This window comes from Mirounga angustirostris, unplaced genomic scaffold, assembly GCF_029215605.1.
Source record: "Mirounga angustirostris isolate CCGP_5_RB_7025 unplaced genomic scaffold, mMirAng1.0.hap1 SCAF_4, whole genome shotgun sequence".
NCBI classification, from domain to species: Eukaryota; Metazoa; Chordata; class Mammalia; order Carnivora; family Phocidae; genus Mirounga; species Mirounga angustirostris.
In genome coordinates, this window is record NW_026991712.1 from 171,964,297 (window position 1) to 171,987,014 (window position 22,718).

At 38.9% G+C, this 22,718-nt stretch overlaps 1 protein-coding gene across 11 annotated transcripts in view; it reads right to left on the reverse strand.

The window, feature by feature from the left end:
- Nucleotides 1-212: 212 nt before the first annotated feature.
- Nucleotides 213-22,718, reverse strand: part of SRRM1 (serine and arginine repetitive matrix 1) — a 32,173-nt gene continuing 9,667 nt past the window's right edge. For 4 of the 11 annotated variants that reach the window (XM_045898429.3, XM_045898418.3, XM_045898428.3 and 1 more), the window contains 12 exons: nucleotides 22,020-22,214; nucleotides 21,613-21,732; nucleotides 19,506-19,780; nucleotides 14,065-14,145; nucleotides 13,461-13,547; nucleotides 11,566-11,710; nucleotides 11,123-11,164; nucleotides 7,397-7,507; nucleotides 4,798-5,262; nucleotides 4,034-4,229; nucleotides 1,912-2,121; nucleotides 213-1,402 (listed from right to left, as the gene is read on the reverse strand). In XM_045898429.3, the coding sequence (XP_045754385.1) occupies nucleotides 1,298-1,402; nucleotides 1,912-2,121; nucleotides 4,034-4,229; nucleotides 4,798-5,262; nucleotides 7,397-7,507; nucleotides 11,123-11,164; nucleotides 11,566-11,710; nucleotides 13,461-13,547; nucleotides 14,065-14,145; nucleotides 19,506-19,780; nucleotides 21,613-21,732; nucleotides 22,020-22,214 (2,032 nt within the window). In that variant the 3' untranslated portion in view covers nucleotides 213-1,297. The remainder of the gene's footprint in view (nucleotides 1,403-1,911; nucleotides 2,122-4,033; nucleotides 4,230-4,797; nucleotides 5,263-7,396; nucleotides 7,508-11,122; nucleotides 11,165-11,565; nucleotides 11,711-13,460; nucleotides 13,548-14,064; nucleotides 14,146-19,505; nucleotides 19,781-21,612; nucleotides 21,733-22,019; nucleotides 22,215-22,718) is intronic. The other 7 variants (XM_045898422.3, XM_045898420.3, XM_045898419.3 and 4 more) reach the window with 7 other exon arrangements.

The following is a 22,718-nucleotide window of genomic DNA, read 5'->3' on the forward strand; positions in this document are numbered from 1 at the left end:
AGAGGGAGGTTGCTCCAGTCATTCCTTAGCCTGCCTTCCTTCACTTCCTAGAATATGCCAGGCTCCTTCTGCCTCTCAGGCCATACACAGATACTGCTCTGCTTGAAGTGCCTGGTTGACTTTGCCTTGTCTATCATATATGTTCCAATCGCACCATACACTCTCCCTTCATAGCACTTATCACATTCGTTATTAAAATAAAGACGGTAGAGTAATTTCACCATCATTTATTTTCCTTGCCCAAACCTGTGTCAAAGGTGCCACGGGGGTAAAAACATTAGGTTTAAATGTAAGATTTCGGGGTGGGGGGTGGGAAGGTGGGTTCCCGCAGTATTGAGACGGTTAAGTAAAAGTGAGTGGCCAACGTTTTTAAATTTAGAAATTTATTCTGTTTAATCCACAAGCTTTATATAGCTTTAGTTTAAAAAAAAAAACAAAAAACAAAAAACAAAAACAGTGAAAACAAAGACACTATTTCAAAGTCTGGGCCCTTCCAGCCTTCCAAATACGAGAGCTCTGAAGGTTGTATATACCAATTGGAAGAACAAGACAAAATTATGAATGGAGCCATGACATTTCATAAAACAAACTTTTATATAACTGAAGGATCCTTCCTGGGACTAGTTAATTGCCTTTACAAAAAAAACACAACAGAATAGAATGAAATTCCAGTGTTCCAAATCAACTTGTTACACATCAATATAAACCCACAGTGTCCTGGCAAACAACATGCTTTCATTTTCCGTCTCGTCCTAGAGCTCAAATCCTGATTCATTTCAGCAGAGACTCCACAGGCAACAGGAAAGATTGTGGCATTAAAATATTCATTTATACTTTTGTGGTAGTTCAACAGTGGTCTTATTTCTGGGCAAGCTTGCAAACCAACAAGGTTGGAAGCATCATAACTTAAATGGGTGCTAAGACTCAAATGAAAAGAAAAAAAAAAAAAAATGAAAAGAAAGAAAACCTCTGGGAATAGCCAAGGCCTTTAAAGAAACCATAAGAATGCCAACAATATTGAAACCCCCTTTTTTAAAAAGGGGATTTTTTTTTTTGGCTTAAAATATTTCACTCTAAATGAATTTATGTCAGCTGTCAATGAAAGAATGTCACTAATACACTGTGGACACCTTTTGCAATGTAAATCCATGCCCTTTTTTTTTTTTTACATGGTGAACTTCAACCTAGCAATTATTACAACAAATGTTATAGTCTAAAGCTCAAACACATTTTAGCAATTTTGAAATTGAATTGCGTACAAACCAAATAAAATGTACATCGTGACACACATTCCCGCCTAAGACTGTGGGGACACTTGAGCCTTCCGCATCGACCTCAGCGCCTTTTCGCGCAGGTGCTTTTCTAAGTCGTCGAGGTTGTCTTCGGGCTCGCTTTCGGTCTCCTAAAACCAGAGGGGTCACACTGGTGAGTCCTGAGACACTGGCGAAGAGGTGTAGGGCGCAGGACAGAACCACATCATGGCGGCAGCCGCACAACTCTATGAATACACTAAAAACCCCTCAATCACATACTTTCTTTCCTTTTTTAAAAAATTTTATCTTTAAGTAATCTCTACACCCAATGCAGGGCTCAAACTCACAACCTTGAGATCAAGAGGTGCATGCCCTACTGAGCCAGACAGGTGCCCCTGAATCACATACTTTCAACAGGTGAATGGCACGTTAATTATATCTCAAAGAAGTTATTCTTAAAAACCTACATTAAGCTTTTGGCAGCCATTCACATTCTTCTCCTTACTCTTGGCAAATTCCCGTTCTTGGCAGATCATCAAGAATGATGATAGATCAGGAGAGAGCTAACAGCCAAGTAGCCATTACTATAAAAAAATCTTAAGCTCCTCCTCATCATCCAATGACTTAGCCAACTGTAGGAAGTGCAAGGCACACGTACCTTCTTAGGCTCGGGCTCTGCCTCCGGTTCCTCCTGTGCCGACGTGGCCGTGGGGGCAGCGGGGGCCACAGGGGTCACTGCTGCTGCGGCCGCTGCCGCCACGGCCTTTTCCTTCTTGTGTTTTTTGTGCTTCTTGTGCTTCTTATCCTTTTTGTGTTTCTTGTCCTTCTTTTTCTTCTTTTTCTTTCCACCTCCTTCTGGGTCTGAGTTCTAGAAATCCAGAAAAGTCACAGTAAAATCAATCAGACTAAAATGCTGTCCAACTAAACATTTTATTTTCTCAAGGGAATAACTAAATGGACAAATCTCAGGATTTCCTAAGGCTTCTGGGGAGAAAAAGGCCCAAGGGCAATCCCTGCCAAGAAAAGTATGTTGAGCCGAAAACCACACTGCAAGCGAAGATGCTCTTCACAGATTCTAAGAGTCAGAATGGATTTTCCCCAACTAACGGCACATATAAGCCATGTTTCCCAACCACAAGCTGCCAGTCAGGTGGGTGTCCAGGATCCAGAGCCACCTCCAAACGCAAGGAAAGCAGCACGTGCAAAAGAAAGAAAAAATCTTTGAACTCAGCTAGGCCTGAGGTGAATTCTGGCTCCTGAACCCGTTCACCATGTGACCTCAGACGAATCGGTGGACTTCTTCTGAGCCCCTTCTGTCAACCTAAATAAAATGGATACAGCAATCCCCGACAGAGCTGTTGTGAGAATTAAACTGTAATTTATCTGTAAACCACCCACAATACTAGCCTAATAGGAAGTAGGCTTTCAGTAAGTACAGCTATTATTCTAAACACATGCTTGTGTGAATGCCACATCTCCAGCCACTGTAGGACTTCTAGCTCTAGAATGGAGGGAGTTTGCTCCTTAATGCATAATACGATTGACTTTGAACAACGTGGGGCTTAGAGGCACCAACTCCCCATGCAGTTGAAAATCTGCATATAACTTTTGACTCTCCCCCAAATTAACTACTAACAGCCTACACAGACAAGAAGCCTTATGGGTAACGTAACACTCAATGAACACAGATTTTGGAGGTTATAAAAAATATGTTACTAAGCAAAGTATAAGGAGGAGAAAACACATTTACGGTGCTGTGCCGTATTCATCAAAAGACCTCCACATCTATGTGGCCCTGCTCCATGCTGTTCAAGGGTCCGATTGTTTATACCAAAATTATGCAAAGAGCAAGTTCTGCTGCAAGTGAATCCCATCAGTAATCCTGAAATTTCACATTTCAGATTTCTAAGCAGTTACTTAAAATTCCTCAATCCATTCAGTTAGTTTGTAAAATTTAGGCAAACCTACTATGAGATGGACCCTAACCATTAACTTTATACAATAAACCTGTTCAAGATCAGATTAATGACTCACAGAGGGGAAAATAACAGTTTAAACTCCCAATACTTTAATATCCTAATGACATTTAAACTTGACAAGGTAAAAAACAAGCGTTATTCTTATTTATGTGGCTTGCCAGAGATAAGACTATATGGGACAATACCGTACTTTCCACTTCAGCTAGTATTTCACAGGCTGCAAGGTTCATTTATTATAGAAATAATGTATTTCTACTGTGGGGAAAAAGGGCACTACACATAAGGAAAATTTTAGATTACTCATCCTTTCCCCTTCTAACATATAACCATTGTTACCATTTGGTACCTGCTTTGTGGTATTTTTTTCCTTTATAAAAATGGAATCGTACTCACACACATATCTAATTTTGAAAGTTTTATTTTGTGATCCCCAAGTGTCCCCAAATATGTCAAATGCTATAGAGACAGCAGAAAATACTAAGCTATTTTTCCCCTAGATAATAGAACCATGGGTAACTTTTTCTTTTCTGTTATTCTAGATTTTCTATATAGGCCAATTTTAACCACCAAGATTACAGATTTTAACAATATTAGACGTGATGTCAATTAGCGGGTGACTAGGATATGAAGCATGGACTGTGGTGCAACCACCACCCCCCTTAATTTCATGCTTCCTTGAAGGCCAGCTGAACTACAGAACATAATGCTGCTCTGAGCCACAAAGAAAAACAAAAACTTGTCTTTGCTTCCAAGTGACCACATACAATTATAAAGGGTGTCCAGAACAGGGCAAACACATACCCTCACCGGAGATGGGCTTGGTGTGGGGCTTTTAGCCTTTTTCACCGGTACCGCTGGTGACCAGTTGGTAGAGGGGGACTGGGACTGGACAGGAGACTGAGGTGCTGGGGGTTTTTTAGCTGCTGGCTCAGGAGATCCTGAGACAGATCGGGAGGACGAGACCCTCCTTATAGACTGAGGACTTGGTGAGGCAGCCCTAGAAACAGAGGGAAAGAAAAAAACAATTCAGTATCCAAGAGCAAAGGTCTTTCATAAGAGAAAATAACCAACCACCATTATATAACCAGGTCACAAACTTTAAATATTTTACCACTTAGTCGATTCTACAAACACACACACACATCAAATTTGTATCGTCTAAGTCTCCTGGAGAGTTTAAGCCCCATAATCCTCTATCCGTTAACACTTTTCCTGTATGAAATTAATAATGCCAGTTCCTTGTATTTAAAATGGCTTTTATCAGTCTTACATAGACATGCAGGAAATGTTCTCTGCATTACTTCAGAGTTCAGTTTTGGAAGCACATCCCCCAATAAACCTGATACCCCCAAGAACCAAGTATAAAGTCCTATGGCATAAGGAACTATTCCGAAAACAGAAAATGGATCTGTGAATAGTACCTTTAAGCTGCCTTAAAAGCCTGTATTCCCAGCTTATTCTTTTCTGTAATTTCTCAGTAAGGGGGGGGGGGGGGGGGGAGCTTCCAAAAATAAAGAACTATGCAAGTTAGTGTTCCTAGCCAAGAAAGCATAAAATATTTTTACTTTTTTGTCTTTTTGGGTTCCGGAGTCCTGGAGACTCTCCTAATGGGCCTAGTACTTGGAGAAGGGGACTGCCTTCTTTGGGGTGATGATGATGCTCCTCTTCGAACAGGTGGAGGACTTGAGGAGGTTTGAGGAGCTCGAGGCCGTGGTGAGGGCGAATGCCTTTTGTTTGGTTGTGGTGACCGGGGCTCCCGGGTAGACCGGCTCGGGGAAGACCCTTTCCTATGCTTTGATGATAATGAAGGCGAACGTCTCTTGGTGACTGGGGAGCTTCTTTGTTTGGGAGGTGGAGAATGGGAGACCCGACGCTTTGGTGGTGGAGATGGTGATGCCCTTCGTTTAGGAGGGGGAGGGGGAGAAGCCGTTCTTCTCTTTGGAGGTGGAGAAGGAGAGTATCTCCTCTGTATCGGAGGAGAGTATCTTCTTGGGGAAGGTGAGCGCCGGCGGGGGGGAGGAGAAGGAGTCCTAGGAAAAATAAACCATTAAGCTGAAAGGTCCGAAAGAGTAAGGCAACAGAATGCACAGAAAACTAACCAGAAGTTATGGCAATACTGTAGTTAAGCACCAGGCAAAGACAGTACATTTTTAACTGGAAATGCTAGGCCTTTATCCTCATTTAAAGGGAAAAAAATCACTTAGTGGCTCTGTTTACCCTAGATGATTAGAAAACAGGACATTCTGCTTAATGGAGAAATTTGAAGTTTCCAGAATGAATTCAAGTTTGTCAAAAGTCATTTAACATAATCCACATGGAACCAATTTAATGGGTTTTTCTGAGAAGAGAATCTTGCATAAATTGTGAACACCCACTATCATTATGTACAAGCTAGGCAGCTACATTAGCAGGACTCCACTATGGGCAGCTTAGAAGTCTGTGCTTTAAAAAGCTCTCCTGGGGGCAGCTGGGTAGCTCAGTCAGTTAAGTGTTCTGCCTTCGGCTCAGGTCATGATCTCAGGGTCCTGGGATCAAGCCCCATGTGGGGCTCCCTGCTCAGCAGGGAGTCTGCTTCTTGCCCCCACCCCGCCCCCATTCATGTTCTCTCAAATAAATAAAATCTTCAAAAAAAAAAAAAAAAGAGCTCTCCTATGTGGTGCTTTCTTGACTGACATTTGGACTTGGCAAGAGTTCACTTGCACACGTTTTAAAAGGTATCTCTACACCTACTCAACTGTTCCAAGGAGAGACTTGGATTTTGCATCTCAAAAAACCACTTTTCAGTGGAAGTCTACCTACTAGGCAGAATGCATCCCTGTAGAAGTCCAAGTTGGCCTTCCACTTAATACTTAAGTCCTATATAATCTTAACTGCCTCTTAGAAATTCGACTTGAATATGACATTCAGTTCCAACTGCTTAATTTGCTTCTGAAATGTTCAGACCTTAAGCTCAAAATATTTTCCTGCCTAGAATCAGCTTTACAATAGGCTACTTTTTGGACAAGGTAGTGTGCACCTCCATTTCCTCACCTGAAAAATGGGAACAATACCACCTACTGAGCAAGATCATCTCAAGGACTACAGATTAAGTATATAAATAAGCATGTAATAGGCATTCAATACTGTTTGGTAATGTATTTGAGCAATGTCCTTACAAATTTTCTCCGCTTTTATTCTGAAATCACTTTCGATTTACAGAAGAGCTATAAAAATAGTAGAGATTTGCCACTTAACAGCTCCCGACAGCATAACAAAAATGATCAAAACTATGAAATTAGCCACAGCACTTAGTATTAACTAAATTACAAACCCGGTTTCCCACTAATGTCTCTTTTTTCCCCCCAAATCACAATTCTACATTATATTTAGTTATCATGTGTCCTTAGTTCCTGCCAATGTGTGACTAATTCCTTTGTCTTTCATGACTGCCATTTTTATTTATTTATCTTGAAAATTTTATTTATTTCAGAGAAAGAAGCACAGCAGAGGGAAGGGGGACAGTAGAGGGAGAAGCAGACTCCCCGCCAAGCAGGGATCCCAATGTGAGGCTCGATCCCAGGAGCATGGGATCATGACCTGAGCCAAAGACAGATGCCCAACTGACTCAGCCGCCCAGGACTGCCATTTTTAAAGAGTATTAGTTACCTTGTAGAATAACCTTCAATTTGGGTTTGTCTGGTATTTCCTAATAAATCAGACTGAGGTTCTGTATAATTGATAAGGATACCAGGATAAGGTATCCGGGAATTATAGAATGCCAGTATGTACTACTGCCTGTTAGCTTGATTCCTTAGTTATGGAGGTATGTGCTGAAATTCTCCACTGTAAAGTTAGTATTTTTCCCTTTGTAATCACTAGACTTCCCCTTTTAATTTAACATCTTTATTGACATGTGATTCACATACCATAAATTTTAAAGGGTACATTTCAATGTTTTAAGTATATTCAGTCGTGTAACCATTACAACACTACCCATTCCCACCCTACCCTAGGCACCACAAATCTACTTTTATCTCTATAGATCTGGGTGTTCTGGACTTTTCATATCAACAGAATCACATAATATGCGGTGTTCTGTAAATGGCTGAGCAATGCCACTCTATTAAGATATTCTGATCATAAAGTTGCGTCAATTAGCTCCCACTAACATATCTAATAAAATACCTTCGTCGTGGTGGCGGAGTGGGGGACCTGCGCCTACGAGGAGGAGGGGCAGGAGAAGGAGAACGTCGCCTTCTGGTAGGTGGTGGGGAGGGACTCCTCCTCCGTCTACCACTAAATCACCAAAAAGAAAAAAAAAAAATTACAGGTGATTTGGAGTTAGCATTTATAATTAAGTGATCCAGATGACATAGTTTCAATCGTTAACCCAAAGTGCAGCCAACTGTTCCCTCTATCCCTCAGTGCAATGTTTTTCAAACCACCTGCCAAGACCATTAGTCAAGACTCTGAGAACCAGCATTTAGAAAATCAAAATATATTTACTTGTGGTTGTGGGAATGGTAAATTTTATTTTGTAAAATTTTTGTTTCAGTATATAAATATGCAGAGTCTGGGTCATGATACAGAAATTCTTAACATGACACAGGGTGAAAAAAGTTTGAAAACACTGCCTTATGACATTGTTTTTTAATCTGAATGCACATCACAATTACCTAGGAAGCTAATCTGAGTTTGTTTACCAGGTCTGGACTATGGTCTAGCTGGTATATGCTGAAAAGGCTCTCCAGGTGATTCTGATTCCTTATTAGGAACAACTGTTTTAATACTCAGAAAAATTTCCATGTTCTAATTCATAAGTTTAAAATTTTAATAGTCACCATAGGCTTAAGGCCCCAAATGTGGGTGTCACTGTTCCAAGTTCTCAATTTTTAAAAATGTATTTTCACTATTCAAGAGTTGTTTACTACTAACTAAAAACACTAACCCAAAAACAAAGAATTAAAAGTTGAGCACTAAAGCTATGACTGGGAGCAACATGGGTGAAATATAGACAATTATACAAAACCCTAATTCTGAGCTGTTACACTTAACCAACACAAATGCACACATGAAAAATACAATTATATCAACTGGACTAACTCACAGCAGTTTCCCAAGAGATATATTAAAATATACACCAAGCCAGTTTGCCACCTTTTGGCTAAGTTTGCATATATACAAAGTAATCACATACTATATAGTTTTCAGTTCGACTAGCATAGGACTGAGGCTTCCTATGAACCTGGAAATATTTTCTAAAGTTTACTAGTCTTGATTCCCCCTTTAAAACTAAGGAGAGCTCTGTTACTAACAGAGCAGAGAAAATCCTGAAATTCATTAGTAAATTTAATAATTATTTTCATTATTTAATTTTCAATTCCAATTTGTTTATGCCTGGTGGGGACTAAGACTTCACTAGAACAGATTTAAAACAATAAACTACAAGAGGCAATCTACGAAGACAGATAAGCTTTGGACAAAATGAAATGTAGACAGGAACTACTAACTGTAAGAAAATACAGTAAAGGAGAAGCCATTTTATTAGCAGGGTATAATCTGAGAATTACAGGACCCAGAGAGGATAACCACAGTATTGACTCAAGATTTCAAATAGGAAAAGACACTGGGGTTTTGACTTAAAAAGAAGCAAAAAGAGTTTAGAGGTGCAAACTAAGAGGATGAAGTGATACAAAGCAGAACTCTCTCTCTTATCAGTAAATACAATCACATAAGAGACTATTACTGTTGATTATGTGGCTTCTTTTTAAAAATATTCTCCCAATTTCAGTTTGTAAAATCTAATCAGTAACTAAAAAACTGGACTCAGATTAGAACCTGTTATGACAGACTAATGACCTGAGATATTTATTTTGTGCCTCATCTTCAATGGTAAAACAAAAAGGCTGAGTGTAGCCAAAAGGTCCCTTGCAGTGATGACCCTCAATGTCCTGCTTCTATGTGAGAAAATAACCAAAAAGAGTAAGTAAAACCATAACCAAACTTGCATTAACTTAAGGAACTGCTAGAAAAATCTGATAATCACTTAAAACTGGAGTACTGACACCACATGGCTCCATGATCTGAAGGCTACAGAATTTCTACCTGAGCTGAGAGGGCACACATTTCAAGGGTTAAAACAAAAAACTAATCTGAGATGAATCTATTTCAATTTTTCCATATGTGTTTAAAAAAATGTGACATAAAGCCCAGGTTCAATATATTTCTAAGAGATCAAGTTTGTTCACTGTATTATTCAAAATTCTGAATGCTTAATGTATTTCATCTGCTTAATCTAACAACTAAGTGTTTTCTAGTTACTCTGAATAATGCCAAGCTAAGCTTTCCACTGTGTAGAAATTGTTGAGTAGTGAAGATCCCCTTCAAGTTGTGTGAGAACCGATTTCAGGAAGCCTCAATATGTGATGTAGCCCTCAAGTAGGTAGAAACGCCAAGTTTTATCAGAAGGAGCCAGCTTGCTCTCTCTGCAGCGACCTCTCCGAACAACCACTTCACTAGCAGAAGCTATAGATGGGACAACTCCCTTTTTTATTTTTTTGTGATAACTTCCTTTCACTATCATCAATATGCCTTTTATCCTTTGAAGTTAAAGAGTGTTCGATACCCAAAGACAAGTGTTTCAAAGCATGGAAAATATTACCTGTTCAAAGTTTAAAGTTTACATATGAAGTAATCCAAACCAGGCGGTCCGTCCCCTTTTAAAAATATAATACTGAAACATCGTTCCAAATAATTCTTTCTCCATCTCTAAATCCTAGACACCTGATAGCAATTTCTAACATCATTAAAACTGCAGGCCTTTTTAAAGAGGATAAACAAAAATACCCTGGAGCAGGGCAGTGGACATCAGTGTTGATAAATCATTTCCAAAAAGAAAGCAGTTCCATAAGGGGAGGGTGTAGGAGGGGGAAGGAATCTCACCACTAACCTGATTTTGTAAAGCAACTTTTTTGCTGTTGTACTAGCAATTTTCCAGAAGTCAGGGATATTATAGTTGGAAACGGAATGATCTGGCACCTAAATTTATCCTTCTTTTAAAAGGTTTTTATTGTCAAGTGTTCCACAACACAAATACACAACTTTGCTCCATCACAAACACTGCTGACTAGTTCCAAAGAATCTTTCCAACAGAACTCTTATTAATCAGTGAGACTACCTAAAACAACACAACTTCAAAAAGTGAGCTATAAAGAGGACAATGTGATAGTTTCATGAAGGATAAACACTCAGAAATTTAGCAGCAGCTAAGACCCCGCCCCCCAAAAAGGGAGAAGACTAATGAAGACAATATAATGGTATAATGTCAGCAGCACAGGGCTAAGATCAGGCTTTGTCCCTTTATACCCTAAGAGACTCATTTTACTACTTCTGAGCCTTTTTTCTCACGTATGACATAGGCCTGAATTACAGATTTCTATTTATGATTAAACTCTAAAATGTTAGTTTTTATAGTCACAGACACGTGATCAAAAAGGTTCAGTGAAGATATGCAACCTACCTTCCTACTGCAGAGGACACTGAACATGGCCAGAGCCTCATGTTCATCTTTAATCTTTTTTGAAGTCTTTCCCAAGTTTTTCTTGCTTTCCTGAAAGCCACCACACAGGCCCTCCCCACTAAATCTAAGGAGCTATTATTACCCTACTGCTTGGAAAATATCCACGTACTATAACTGAACAAAAATCTAAGCTCAAATGGTACTCTAAAATGAACACTGTGTACAAGTTCTGTCATTAATTTGACGTGCAAAGAAATATAATCCACTAGAACTCGGAACTTCTCACAGCCATCCCCGCTGTCTACACAGGGATGGGAGCAGGTCCCCTAAGTAGCAATCCCGTCACTACACCCTGACATGTAGCCTCAGGTACAAAGTAGTGGCTAACCAACCTTTTAGTCCCTGGCGATTGCCATCGCTTTCCCATTTGCATCCTGAGAGCAGTGGAGAAAAACAAAGGTCAGGAATTCCATTCACCAAATTATTTACTTCAATGGAGTTAAGTATCACTAATGGCGATGTCTTTTTTTTTTCTTTTTGATGTTCCAAGATGTTCAGAAGTTAATGCTATGGTTTCACTGATCTAGTCATGCAGACATAAGACATGGTGGTACAAACAAAACTTACCAAGATCTCACTAATAGTGATAACCACCAAATAAAGCAAAGAAAATGTCCCCAAACCCCCCAAATCTGACCATCTCCTTCTGTGTGTGAATCCCTGAAATGAAGGAATTAACCAATTTCTAAAATAAGCCTGTAGCCCATCCCTTAAGTTAGAAGTTTCATCACAACTACAGAACACCAGTGAAGACTACTGAAAGAAAAGACATTACCGAGGGGAAGTCTCTTTCTGGCGCTTTCGAGGTGATGGAGAGGCACTCCGGGAAGGGGAATGTCTCCGCCGCCTGCCTACCTCACCATTCTTCACATGGGACCTCTTGGGTCGCTCATCTTCTGAGGAAGAAGAGGAGCCAGAATCTATAATTACACAATAAACAAAAATTATGTTACATCTGTGCTTAAAAGAGTCTACCCATATTTTCTGAATCTAAGCAGATGGGAGTGTCCAAATTAGCAAGTTAAGCCCACTTATGCAAGCAAGCATGTATACAAGCCATCAGTCCTGAACAAAGGTTATTATCAATATATAGTCAGTGACTTAAAAACCAAGCATAAATATACATCATTATTATATAATGAAGTTATATAAATCATTCTCAAGGCACACTCCAATAGGATACAAGTGTCCCTTAAGAATCTAGTGATTTTCCAAATTAAGCACAAAAAGCATCTCAAGGAAGTACTTGAGGCTTGTTACTCTAAGCACTTTTAAAACTACTGATGGGTCTGAATTAGGGTCTGAAAAACTTCTTTCCACGTCCCTAGCATTTATCACACAAACAAAAAGAATGTACGTGACAAGCCTTTCCTACAGGCCTGGTAGCAAATGTCTGGGACTGCAAAAAGAAAAACTTCAATTGTTTGCACATGGTTTCCTTAACTTAAAATAATAACTGTTCCCAAATATCAAAACAAAGTCCCAGGGCACCTGTGTGGCTTGGTTGGTTAAGTATCCGACTCTTAATTTCGACTCAGGTCATCATCTCAGGGTCTTGAGATCAAGCCCTGTGTCGGGCTCTGCCCTTGGAATGGAGCCTACTTAAGAGTCTCTCCCTCTCCCCTCCCCCATGCTTTCTCTCTCTCCACCTCTCTTAAAAAAAAGAATAAAACAAAGTCCCAAGTACCAAAACACCCAAGACATATATGCATTTTTAAGCCTTCCTATGATTTAACTTTTTTTTCCCCAAAGATTTTATTTATTTATTTGACAGAAACAGAGACAGCCAGAGCAGGAACACAAGCAGCGGAAGTGGGAGAGGGAGAAGCAGGCTTCCTGCTGAGCAGGGAGCCCGATGTGGGACTCGATCCCAGAACTCTGGGATCATGACCAGAGCCGAAGGCAGATGCTTAACGACTGGGCCACCCAGGCGCCCTAACTTCATGTTTAAAGAGCTGCAAAACCTCGATGGGCTTTTAATGGACTTAATGCCGCTGTGGGGTGCTTTGATCTCTATTTCGTAAATGAAAAGAAAAGGTAGCACACCTAAACTCGGTCACAAATACCCAGAGCTAATAAAATTAATTATTAGTAATTAAATAAATATTTATTCTTTTACAGATATAAAGTACACAAAACCCAGAAACAACCTAAATGTCCAAGCAGGTGACTGGCTCAATAAATTACAGTGTATTAATTATTACAATGAAAGGTTCTGGCTATTAAATTAGATCTAAGAACAGGGAAAGATATCTAGATATAATAAGTTAAAAAGGGAGGCAACATACAGTTTGAGCTTATGCAGGTTTTTTGGGGTTTTTTGCCCTTTTAAACCATAGATCCTTATAGACGGCACAAAAAAATTCTGAAGAAAAGCTTCCAGGAGTAAGACCAGGGGTTGGGAGAAGAATTATACTTTTCCAAATTTTATACCCGTCTGTTTTACTATTGTACTGCAAAGATCTATTGTTTATAACTATTTAAAAGAAAATTAAGTTTTAAGAAAAGACTTAACACCAAAAACCAAAAGTAATACTTCCTCCCCTTGAACAGATTTCTATGCAGGCACATATTTCTCCCATGTACGCTCACTACAAGGATGGAGATTTATATTTGTGGAGTATTTTTCATGAGGATATAGACAGAAAACAGTTGACTCCATATCCGTACCAGATGAAGACTGCTGGTTCTGTCGTCTGTACTGACGTCTCTGCTGCACAGAATCTGCCGCGGCCATTTTGCCACCTTTATCTTCTTCTGAAAGATGGATGCATTTAGAAAGTGTTTCTTTAGTTATGCATACAGAAAATGTAACATACTTGAGTTGGAAAATGGTCTCTTAAACCTCTATCTCATTGGGTCAAGCAATACAACTATATATATATATTTTTTTTTTCTTACAAAAAGCTTTAAAATGCCAATTTAAATGCTGATTTTAGACTATGTTCACCACATGTAATCCAAATTTATTTACTATAGGTCACGCTAAGCGCTAAGGACTTTATAGGCATTATTTCAGTTAATCATAAAAAACCTGAAGGACAGTACTGTTATCTGTATTTGAGATAAAAGAAGTGAGGGTCAGATAAATTAAGTAATTAAACAAAAAGCAGTTAAGTAGTGAAACTGGGGATTCAAACCAGATTGGTCTCAACTTCAGAGCCATAGCTCTTAACCACTAAGTCATATCCTATAATTATCTTTAACCAGAGGGGATGATGAAATGTGCCAAAAAATCTAATCCAGCTTAACAAAAAAACACACGAAAACTTACCCGATTCAGATAACTCTACTTTTCTAGGCTTAGGTGCTGGTGAAGGGGACTCTCTTTTCTCAGTACCTTTATGTTTTGTTACTAAAAAGAAGGAAAAAAAATACGTACGTGGGAAAGCAAAACAAAACAACAAAGCCACACAAGACACTGTCTTAATGGTACAACAGGTGTCACTATCCTTATAAAGAATTTGATAATTAAATAATAAATCAATAATTTAATAATAAATTAAATGTTTGGTGAAAGCCTTGAAAAGCGCTATAATGATTTTTGAATCTGAAGATTCTCCCAAGAGAAATGCCAGTTAAGAGAAACTGGGAGGGGCGCCTGGGTGGCTCAGTTGTTTGGGCGACTGTCTTCGGCTCAGGTCATGATCCTGGAGTCCCGGGATCGAGTCCCGCATCGGGCTCCCTGCTCGGCAGGGAGTCTGCTTCTCCCTCTGACCCTCCCCCCTCTCATGTGCTCTCTCTCTCTCATTCTCTATCTCAAATAAATAAATAAAATCTTTAAAAAAAAAGAGAGAGAAACTGGGAGTTGCTGTTTTGCAGCAGAAGCTCCGTGTAGAAGATATTTGTAACATTCAGCTCAGTAAAGCTCTGGGTGCTTAATCCCACAACCTAAAAACACATACACTCAACTACGGAGGCATCATCAGCACAATAATTTCCAAGCACCCAACTATACCTGGGTTCAGAAAAGTTATAAAACTGATAAATGGTTAAGAAATAGATCTGATGAGGGACGCCTGGGTGGCTCAGTCGGTAAAGCGTCTGCCTTCAGCTCAGATCATGATTCCAGGGTCCTGGGATCAAGTCCCGCATCAGGCTCTCTGCTCTGCGGGGAGCCTGCTTCTCCCTCTGCCTCTCTCTCTCTCTCTCTCTCTCTCTCGGTCTCTCATGAATAAATAAATAAAATCTTAAAAAAAAATAGATCTGATGAAATCTTCAGAGAAAGAGATTTGTTTTGGAGAAGAGGAATGAGCCACCAAGAGACTAAAGATTCTTTATGTACCAATACAACCTTCATAATAACATGAGAGATTTAAACTACCCATAAAAAAGTAAATCCTCGTAATACGAAAAATAAATACTAAGGCTGAAGGATTCTTTCCAAAGCTTAAAAGGAGGGGGAGGAAGGGGCAGAAGCTCTGAAATATACCTCCAGGTAGTAGGAGAGCTGTGAGTGCCTTCTGAATTATCCAACTTCTCTTTTCCAAGTTGCATGGAAAATTATGGCAACTGTCTTTTGTATGCTTGCTGTATTATTAAGCAGTGCTAAGCACTGTCGCTAGTATTAACCCCCATTTTACAGGAGGAGAAATCTGAGGCTTAAAAAGAAGTAACTTCAACTGAAGTCACATAGATCATTAAAGTGACTAGGATCTGAACCCAAGACTATTTCTAGAGCACAGCTTTGATTTCCAATTAACCAGCTCAATTGATAATATCCATCCACTATTTCAACTAAAATCAAAAGTATATACAGATATAACCACCGATCTTGCCACAGATTAACCTGAAACATCATTTGAGACCATGCTGCTAAGAACTCAATTTGAGGACAATATGATCCCCTGAGGATCCTTATTTATCTTTTCTGTTTGATTAAAGCAATTACTACGGGATGTTGACCCAGAATGTAGATACATTTCTTTTAACACACTCATACTCAGAATTCTGTAAAGCCTTATTCTAAGGGGCAGTAACTAAGAGAGCTAGTGATCTGAAACAGAAATCTCATCTTTGCTAAAGTAGTCAAACTGAAGAATTTACAATACTTTTTTTTTTTTTTTAAGATTTATTTGAGAGAGTAAATGAGAGCAAGCAAGGAGGGATGGAGCAGAGGGAGAATCACAAGCAGACTCCCTGCTGAGCACAGAGCCCAACGTAGGGCTTGATCTCACAACCCTGAGATCATGACCTGAGCCAAAATCGAGTCGGGTGATTAACTGACTGAGCCACCCAGGTGCACCCCTCCCCTTTTTTAAACCACGATACTTTTTAAATGACCTGCATTTTATTAATGATTCTACCTAATAAGTAAGCATTTTCAACAAAACACTGGATTCGGTAAAAAAAACGGTTAAAACCTAATTAGTTATTGTGAAACATGGCAGCAAAAGTGCATTTAAAACTTGTATTTTAACAAATTCAAAGAAATAAAATACAAATGCTTTTAAACTTTTAAGGATTTGAGGCTATTTTTCTGGGTCAGTATTCTCCACTTTAAAGTGTCAGTTAATCTTCAATTCTTGAGATGTTAGTAGAGGCATCCAGTTATCTATAAACCCCACATGTTCAAGTTACCACCTAAGAGAAGTGGGTTCCAAAATTTGTATTTGGAAGCAAACTGAATGTCAGAATGAATTTTCCTCAAAGACACATTAAAAATTTGGCTATGTCTGCAAGACAGTTGACAAATGCCAACTAAATAAACACAACTGAACTAGAATATACACATTTTTCCCCCACAGAAATACATAATTGCAATTTTATCCTGATCCAATCTCTCATGAATGGCTTAGCTAAAGTCTACTGTAAAAATACTCATACCATTAGAACAAGTATCTATTATATACCCCTATGCTGGTTTAAATATGATTGAATCGTAGTATTAACAGAGTTAATGTTTCATCCGGATGTGTTTATCTAGATGAGATTTTATAGTTTATTATGTTAATGTTTTATTTTTAGTATTCAAGGGGCAAAATCATTCTAGCATAAAGTCAGAAATCTTCTAAGTCAAATGAAAAACCAAAATTTTAAATCTACTTCAGTAGTCCTATTAATTATTAATCTCCCAGACTTGTCCAAACGATCCCGTGTAAAGATAAGTCACTGTTACCAGAATTGGTGAAATAATCATTGTCTACAGAATACAATTTATAGGGTTAAACTGATCTCATCCTAAAATTACAATAGGTATAGATCCTCTGTAAACATATTTCATTAAATATCCCACTGATTTCAAAGCACTGCTTTATGTACTAAGATAATGCCAATTTAACTGACACGCCACTGATTACAAAATGCTTCCTGAAGATCCTTTCAGATAAGACTGTACAGTATACTCCAATTTACCTCTAAATTCCCTCAAATACTTTCCCTGAATCCTTCCTACTCCATTTGCCCAATATTAAAAAGTCCTGACTGGTAACTACTACATGAAATACGTAAGTAAAATCTATTACACTTCAATGGTTATCACTGATCTTATTAGCCATGGAGTATCATAAAAAGGAATTTCAGAAATCACATCACCAGGTATAGAAACTAAAGAACTTCACCCTGCCCTCCATCTTCCACCTCTAGCCATCAAAACAACATTCTGGGATAGGAAAGTTGGGCAAAGTATACATTTTTCTACTGGGAAATGAGAACCCAAATTTTAGTCCTGGCTGGTTGACCTTGACCAAATCACTTAACCTGAGAACCGGTTTCTTGATAACAATCTCTAAAGTCTGTTCTACCTCTGAAATTTCATCACACAGACTAGGATCATTTTACTATAAAATGTTATTTCCAAGTATTTAGAGCCAAATTCAGCTTCAGTAGACACCAGGCTCTCTGACGATGTTGCCTACAGTGCGTCCTCTTTGGCTGTGTTTTGTTTGGACATGGAAAACCTGTCCCAGAATCCAAAGGAATATAACTAGTTCTTTGTCTTCCACCATGACTTATTTCTCTATGTGCATATCTGCTTTTTTTTTTTTTTTTTTGAAAGCAGTAGCTCGGGGCGCCTGGGTGGCTCAGATGGTTAAGCATCTGCCTTTGGCTCAGGTCATGATCCCAGGGTCCTGGGATCGAGCCCCGCATCTGGCTCCCTGCTCAGTGGGGAGCCTGCTTCTCCCTCTCCCACTCCCCCTGCTTGTGTTCCCTCTGTGTCTCTCTCTGTCAAATAAATAAATAAAATCTTAAAAAAAAAAAAAGAAAGCAGTAGCCCACTCCCCTTGACAGTGTATCAGAACACAAGAGGTTGGTTCCTGGGTAGACTCTGAAAAAAGTTAATACCTAGCAACCTATTTTAACAAAGATTCAGTCCTCCCGTTCAGATGCTTTTATTACTCTTTGGCTATAATGTAAATAGAAAGATCCTAACTTGATATGTTTTTGTAAAATAAAAGGTGGGTAGTATTCTTTCACTAGAGAGCTTTCTAAAGGTTCCAGATGAAGGGAAAAAAAATATTCAAAAATACAAACACTTCACAGAAAAAGAAAAAAACTGGTTAGGACAATGGGCATCAGATTTGGACAAGGTGGCTGGAAAGTACTGAAACTGTCCTAATTTTGAACAAAAGGTAATATGGGACATGAGGTTATGAAAGTAAGTGACCCTAAGGCCCCCTCCCATACTTAAATTAAGTCTGAACTTGGTAGACCCAAATGTGTCTATTCTCATCCAGCTGTCTGCCTAGGTATAAAGAGCCAATGTAACAAAAATGACCACATATAAAATTATATAATCACCAAATTAATGTTAAAATTCAGAAAATAATCTACACATTACTCTTTACAGATCAGCATTATCTGCCAGTCCCCCGTCACTCTGATGGCTTGTCTATACCTCAATAAACACTCAAAATTTTGCCCATCCCCATCTTCTTTTTCTAACCTAAAAATTTAGATGTGATCAGAGCAAGCCCAGTATAAATCAACTTACGGACTGCTTCTCAAAAACCAATTACTAGAGCAGCTTTTAGGATTTCCCCTCCCCCACTACTCACCTTTCAGGCTATCATCTCAGCCCTAAACACCAGAGGCCCAAAGCAAACAGATCCTACTGCTTTTCTCCTTGTGTATTTATGCTAAAAGAACAGACCCCAATACACCACAACCTTCACTCAGACTAACAGAGCATTCTCCTTGCCTGGCAGGATCACAGATCATAAATTCCTCAGAAATCAATCTGCAGAACAAACCAAGGACAACACTCAGAAGAACCCTGCCTAGAGCCTAAATTAATAAACAAATCAGCTTTTAAGAGGACACCATGTTCTTCCCTAAGGAGCACAATGTGGCCAAGAAAGAATTAAAACAATATGAAGTCCTCAAATAAGATATCAAACAAAAAAATCTTCAGGGAAAAAAAGTTAACCAGTCTTCATAGTAATAAAATGATCCCTTATCATGACAACACAAACTTTGGTAAGTTACCCCAACCCAGCCCATGGGCTGGTAATGTATTTCTCCACCTACTTGATGCCAGAGGGCAAATGCTAAAACCAAAACACATTTACATGCAAACTCTACTGCAACAAACCCTAAGAACTTAGAGCAGAAAAGAAAAGGTGATAAGCAAATTTACAAAGAATATCACATACAAAATTTTACCCAGCTAGTTCACACCCTGAAGGGGGAGGGACAGCAGGGGCAGCAACAAATGACTGGGGACTTTGGAGTCAAATGAAGAACAAACATTATTTTTATGCGTCTGATTTTTACCTTTACCTGAAGTTCTCCCTGGAGAGACAGAAACACGACTTTTTCTCGTACGGTTTGACTGCTGGGGTGTTGGGGAATGACGAGTTTTTGGTGGTGGAGTTGCTGGAGGTGATGGCCTATGCCTTCGCCTGGGAGGACTTGCTGAAGGAGATAACCTACGAGTTTTTCGAGGGGGGCTGGATGTCCTCTTAGGAGGCTTCTTTGGCGGTGACCGGGAACGGGACGAAGAGGATGATGAGCTACTTCCAGACAAGGATGCTGATGAACGCCTTCTTCTGTGGAATAAAGTATTTGCATTCATTAACTGCGTATTTGTCAAGAGGGACCTTATAGGTATGTACAGTTTACAAAAAAATATAGCTATTTTTATCCAACTTTTGAGTTTATGTAGCTAAGCACATAGTAAGTTTAAAAAAAAAAAAGGGGAAACAAAACCACAACCTAGGACAGGAAACAGCTAGTTCTGAGACTAAATATGAATAACTTATTCTGATAAGTGCTTCTGTTTGAGTTGTCTTTCCAGCTATAAAATATGTCACGTTGAGTGCTATAATATGGTAACTAACCAGTCTCTTTCTTCCTTAGGGAAATCATCACTGTTTGGAGTTTGCATACAAAATTTGGGTGGCAAAGTATTTTCTACTTGATAGCAAAATGTCCAACAACCTTTAGGTTGCAACTTTTTAAAAAAAGATGTGCAACTGGGTTTGGAATTCATTTAGCTACATAAACTTAGAAGCAGGGGCCTCTCGAATTCTGCGGCAAAATTTGTGGTAAGTTTTGTTGCAATTATGTGTACCTGCAGAATTCACCTTTGGCGGAAGAATTCCTGAGAACCTGAAAAAAAGAAACCCTACCTTAAGTGTGAGATAGAAACTGGCTGAAAGGGAATCTTACACAATCTGCAAAATATTTTGACTGCTAAATGGCTCAGTAAGCACAATCAAAACACAGTTTGCAAAACTCCAATATAAGAAATAGCTGTTTCCACTAATCTTGTACTAGAAAGCACCAGCATTACTTTTCTCCTAAAAAAGAATAACCAATTTTAGAAGTGTGATGCCTAAATCGACTGATCATTTATGCCATTAGTCTCATTTGTCAATTGTAACATCAAGTCTATCATTTTTAGCAGTAGTCATAAAAATGGTTCATTTTATCATAACCCCCTCCCCAAATATTTTCTTTTGAAAAAATACGGGACTTTGAAAACCCTGACTGCAGAAACAAAAAATCATGGAGTTTGGTATTTCCCCTATTTCCAAGTAGATTCATATCCCTGCAAAAATCTCAAAGACTCAAACACAAAAAATTCTGTGCTAGGTATAATCTGAAGCACAATAATCACAGCTCCTTCCCAGGAGGTAAAGAAGGCCCTAAACTCTGCTACCAGTGCACCAGGCCTCTACTTTGGGCAGATTTAGCACCAATCTTTTTGTTAAAATATTAGGTCCAAACATTTTAACCTCATGCCAATTTTAAAATGATTTTTAAGAAAAGAACATTGGTACTGACAGGGTTACTTTTATGCCTAATCTTTTCAAAAGTACCTAGACATCAAACTGCTAAAAATGGCTATATCCATGGAATGGGATTATGGGTAACTTTCCCTTTGTTATTTGTTTGAAATTTTATAAACATTCGTTTCTATAATGAGGAAAAAAACATTTAAAACAAAAATGTAACTGCAAATAGGTTATTTTAATATTGGTAAAAGTAGCTTACTGGCTCTGTGGTCATCTGCTTTTCAGAAGCCAGTGATAATGAAAAGCCAAAGGAAGAGGGAAGGTGGCAAATTCCCTTATCCCTAGGAGATCTTGGGATCTAAAAGGGTAAGCTAACACGAAGTATCAGTAAAATGGTCAATTTGTCTTCCCCCCAACACTGCACAAGCACTGCTTTCCATTGCAATTAAACCTCAAACAAGAGGCTCCTTAAAAGGCCATCACCTACTTAATCACTCAGAGGTCTTTATTCCAGGGGGACACTAATTCAAACATTAGCCTAAAGCAAATGTGGTGCACTTTCAAGTACTGACACTTCCAAATTAAAAAAGAAAAAAAAAAAAAGGAAAGGGAAAAAAAACAAGAAAAAAGAAAGCCCTCACCGTCTCACTGGAGATCTACTCCTTCTATGCCTGGGTGGAGGTGGCATTCGTCTTGGTGGGGTTCTTCTTCGAGGAGATGGCCGCCTTCTCGGACTTGGCCTCCTTCTAGGTGAGTATGATCTGCCATAACAAACAGAATTAGGGCCTGAATAAACAAGAGCAAGGAATGAATTCCTTGCCACAGTTTTCTCAACAGCTATATTTTAAAAATGGACTTCAAGGCATATGATTTTCCATTTATGTAGAGATTTTTATGGTGCACAGAAAGGGTCCCAAATTCTCTCTGCAAGTCCAAAGAGTAACATTTATACTAAATGCTCTCTACTGCCCTGAAATTACCTAATCCCACCCAGAGAGTAACAGGTAAAAAACTCAAGAACTACACGGATCTTGAAGCCACAACTCACCTTGATCGGGATCTATGCCGCCGTCTAGGTCGAGTATGAGAAGGAGAGCGAGACCGTGTCCGGGACCTTGATTTGGAACGAGACCGTGATCTTGGTCGGGTCTTCTCCTTCTCCTTTTCTTTTTTGGAATTTTTCTCTGGAGAAGGTTCTTTAGGCTCTGGTACAGGTTCAGGTTTGGGAACCTTCAGGATGTCACTGTAGAAACAAACAGCTTATTTTTCCCTTCTGTAGCTCAGACTCCTAAGTCATAATACAATGATGTAATAAGGTTATTTTTCTCTAAAATGTTTTCAAAATCCATGAAGACTTCTTAGCTCCAAAAAGATACATACACATGAAAGTTAAAGAACAGTGAACTGCAAATAGGTTATTTTAATATTGGTAAAAGTCGCTCACTGGCTCTGTGGTCATCTGCTTTTTGGAAGCCAGTGATAATGAAAAACCAAAGGAAGAGGGAAGGTGGCAAATTCCCTTATTCCTAGGAGATCTTGGGATCTAAGATCAACTTAACTCAAACCCAACCAGTTTAGATGCAGACAGATCCCACCACAGAGTCTGTCAGGTAGTCTAGGTATTCCAGAAAAATGACTAGTGCAATTAAAGTGAAAGTTAAAGAGCAACTAACAATTCTAACCATATACATTTTTAAGAGTACAAAGTCATCCACAGTATTGGGAAAAAAGCAATTTACAATATATA